This window comes from Arachis ipaensis, chromosome B04, assembly GCF_000816755.2.
Source record: "Arachis ipaensis cultivar K30076 chromosome B04, Araip1.1, whole genome shotgun sequence".
NCBI lineage: Eukaryota > Viridiplantae > Streptophyta > Magnoliopsida > Fabales > Fabaceae > Arachis > Arachis ipaensis.
In genome coordinates, this window is record NC_029788.2 from 6,788,574 (window position 1) to 6,793,001 (window position 4,428).

At 32.0% G+C, this 4,428-nt stretch overlaps 1 protein-coding gene across 1 annotated transcript; it reads right to left on the minus strand.

Moving 5' to 3' along the window:
* Positions 345 to 1,788, minus strand: LOC107637543. Its single transcript, XM_016340950.2, has 2 exons — positions 1,203 to 1,788; positions 345 to 1,107 (listed from the first exon to the last, which is right to left on the minus strand). Exons 1-2 carry the CDS (start codon positions 1,705 to 1,707, stop codon positions 605 to 607), a joined length of 1,008 nt encoding a protein of 335 aa, XP_016196436.2. The 5' UTR covers positions 1,708 to 1,788; the 3' UTR covers positions 345 to 604.

Here is a 4,428-nt window from a genome sequence, read left to right on the forward strand (position 1 = left end):
GTAATAACTTATATTTTTTGTGTACATAATGCAAAAGAATTGGTACACACGCTATACTCGAAAAAAAGGATATTCCTTTAGTGGGATATACATAATTATAGTCCTATGATACTTTATTCAAATTTACATTTGATTCGATTGAGAAATGATATCCTTTAAGTCCAATGGAAAAAGAAAAAAGAGACTTGTTTTTCTTTCTATCCAACGAGGATAAATGGTGGACCTAGTAATACAGATAAGAATATACATGGTATCTTGTTTGGGGCAAACTATTGCAAGAAATTGCAGCTCAACTTCATGCTATAATAGTAGATCGCTATACTTAGCTTTAATAGGGATGCTCCTTGCCAACAACCATTATTCAATTCTTTTCACAATATTTATTTCTCCAACAAATAAAAACAATGCTAAGAATAATGAACCCCTAATTCCTTTACAAAATATATACATACATACCTACTAGGATAAAATGAGCCATAAGACACACTGCATTTGAGAAATTCTTTCTCAAGCGTATTGGACTAATATATTTCACAAAATCGATCACTCATCAACTAACTCTAATAAATTAAAAGAAAGTACTTTTATGGAGATAGGGATGGAGCTATTCGAATGTGGATGTCAAATGGCCGATCCTCAACCTAGTTTTATCGGCATGATAATCCCTGCAATTGTGCGCTTTTATAATAGGCCGAGGTTCAAATCCAATGAACCTTTCAAGAAACAAAGAATCTGATGATGATGATGATGATGATGCATTTCTGGTTGAAACTGCATTAGTTGTTCTCTTGTAAGAGCTAAACCACTTGGCTTCCATGTACACGTTTCTCCTCCATGGAGCAACATGCAGGTCCCTTGTTTTCATGGATCCCTTTATGGCACTGCACATAAGCTTCACAACTTGCTTCAGTTCTTCCACTCTGCCAACAAATATGAGTGGGAAAACTTGTAGCAATGAAGAATATTGAATCGTAGGGCGCGCTATTTCGAACTCTGAAGCCAGGGAGACTTCAACAATGTATCGCTTTCCTAAGGAATTCACATCAATGTACTCATAGCCACCAGCTATTAATCTTCCATTTTTCTCCCACTTCGATTTGCAAAGCCCTGCAGTTCAGTGCAGATTCAAATTAAATAACTAATACTCTCAAAACAAGTGATTGATTTTTGAATAATCAAAGCGATTAGTAACTTGTACTCACCAGCATCAAAACCTTTCTCTCTCAAGTGAGACATCAATTTACGTTTGAATTCAGGAAAATTAGTTTCCGCAACAACTCCACAAGCAACCGCAGCTTCAACCTCTCTTCTAATCAAGTCCCTTTCATCGTCGATATCATCGCCACCGCCACAGGCAAATAGATCTTGCAGTATTTGCCTCTTCTCGGAATCAAAGCACTCTGTTCTTTCTTCAACCACTCCTTCCTCGCGATGAACACTCTGTTCCTCTTCTTCCGTTATTTCACGTGCCTTGTCGCTGCTCTCCATGAAGGAGTTCACCAGATCGAACAGATCTTTGGAAGTCTCCGGCGGGGAATGCTCGCTGCCGCTGCTCTCGCAGAGCCTCACCCGTGCCACTTCAGCATCAAAGGCCGCAGCCACTCTGTGAAACCTCACAGGAATCCTTGGCGGCGCCGTGGCCATCATCACGTGGACGTGGTTTGAGAATGATGGAAGAGGGAAGCGGATGGGCATTAATTTATACATAACTGCCCAAGCATGATGCAGGTAGAGTATGATTGACTGCTGGCACTTTAACAACGGTGGACGATTTTCTGAGTTTTAATTTTGGTTAGTAATTTGCACTTTGCACCATCATATTCATATGATAATGAATGTAGCCCAAATTATGAAACCTCCTTCGGTTTTTCATGAACCTTGCTTGCAAAACCGTCTAGGTTCGCTCTCTCTAACTTCTTATAGCCATGTTCTTTAACACATTTCTTTATTTTGTGTACACTCTTTATTTAGAAGTGAGAAAAAAAAATTGATAGTTATTTTGGTCTCCAAGTACAACTATTTACAGTGACAAAATAGAGAGTAAAAAAAGAGTCACCAATCCGTGGTGGCTTCAATCGGTCTAAAAAATATACCTCACAAAATATTCAAAAATTAATATTTGTAGTCTTTAGTGCCTAGAGATCTTGGACGAATTTTGTTTTAATAATATAAAAATGTTTATACTATCATTCATTTAATTACATTTATACAAAAAATTATTAATATGACAATATAGTGATATACAATTAATTATCCATACAAAACTCTTATACTACATTAAAATTAAATTATACTACAATCCAAATCCAAATCCACGTCATCTGGCGGTTCCAGTTTTAGATTGCGGTGATGTGGAAATTGGGCGCTGCTGTGAGTGAGAGTGAGAGTGTATAATTGCTATCTGTATTTGGTTAAGACCAGGTTCAATGAATCTCAATTTAAAGTGTCTCAGTGCAATGAACCAAATTCACATTTTGTAGCGTGCCCTTTTTGGTCAAAGTCTGGTGGCTTTTCTACACTACTGAGTTTGTGAGAAATTTTGCTTGTCACGAAATCATGACATGATAATATATAAAGTCTTAAGCAGTAATAAATGGTCGTATCTATTAGTATAAATTATCCTTTAATTTGTCCTTTGCTATTATTGCGTGTATCATTTCCTCCGTATTACTAGCTAGCCACTGAGATTACGTTTGGTCGCTAGCATGCTGTTAGACTGTTAGTAGTAACATATTCTTGTTTCAAGTAATAGTTATATTTTACTAGGGCAAGCATGAAGGGACCAAAACAATAAGAGAAATTATAAGGAATCAATATTTAGTTAATTAATTTAATTAATATTAACGTTTAGGATTAATTTTGAATTTAAGATAAATAAAATAATTCTAAAAAAATTGATTCTCTATCATTACTCAAATAATAGTATACTTAGGTAATTTTTATTAGTTAGTAGAATTCTATAAATAATAATAATAGTAATATAATCCATTAAGCATAAATCTAGTAATTAGTATTATTTTTCTCTTAGAATTTCTTTTTAATGAAATCATCTTCTAATTCTTATATCCTTCTTATTTGATTTGACTTTTTTCTAATTCACTTTTATATATTCTTTCTTATTCATTATTTTTTCTCTTACTCTAATTCAAAAAAAAAAAATATTAAATAGGAAAGAATAAGAGTAAATTAGGAAATAATCAAATCAAATGGAGAGAAGGAGAAAATGATTCTATTGAAGAGAAATTCCAAGAGAAAAAGAATACCAATCACTAAATTTATACTTGATTGATTACATTACTATTATTTTTATTTATAAAATTTTATTAACTAATAAAAATTTCCTAATAATTATTAGTCCACTTTTACCTTATGGAAAAGTTTAGGAAACAGTAACTTTTGTGTTTTTTGGTTGGTAACATTTAACCATCAAAATAAAAGTGAGTGATTTTCTACAATTAGATATAATCTCACATCATTTAAAACACTATTAATGGTCAATTAATGATTACAAAACACCAAAATTGCTGGTCCGGATCAGCAATTTTTGTGTTTTCTGGCCAGCAACACTTAACCATCAAAACAAAAATTAGTGATTTTCTACAATTAGATGTAATCTCACACCATTCAAAACACTATTAATGACCAATTAATAATTACAAAACACCAAAATTGGTGCCCCTAACATTCCTCTTTACTTATTACATAATGGTAAGGATTTTTGTTGTGAAAGAAACATTTTTATTAATAATCAAACTAATTGAGTATAATAAAAAAGTACAGTAGACAAATTAATGCCGTTATTTGATTAAAAATTCTAATGATACTAAGCCCTCAAATTTGATAGTCTAATGAAGTAATAATCGAGTTGTTAGAAGTAAATTAGCAATGAAAATCTTTGTTTAATAGAAGTAATAAAAATTTGATATAGTTTGCATAGAACAAAATTAAATAGTAGTGCGACTGAGTAAAAAGAAAATTGAGATAAATAAATAAATATCACAATTATTCCGTGAATTAAATAGTCAATGTTTTTTTATTAGGAACAATTAATCAGATTCTCTACTTTTATCATTACAGCTTTAGATTAGTAATATTTGAACAATATTGCTAAATTATAGAAAAATTTTCAAGTGTACCGATATATCGGTGTTTCAGTAATTTTTAACCGTTGATCTTAATTATAAAAAATATATATAATATATATAATTAAGATCAACGGTTAAAAATTACTAAAATATGGATGTACCACTATACTTCAAAACTTTTCGTTTAACCTTCAAAAGCTACTCCTAATTATAATAAGTAATAACTTTGTATATATACGTTTGTTGGGTCTTTGTCCTTTTAGTTTTTGGTCGGGACATATTTGTGTGTTCAGCATGGGGCGCTCTTTTTTTTCACACATGCGATGCATATTTAATTATTACT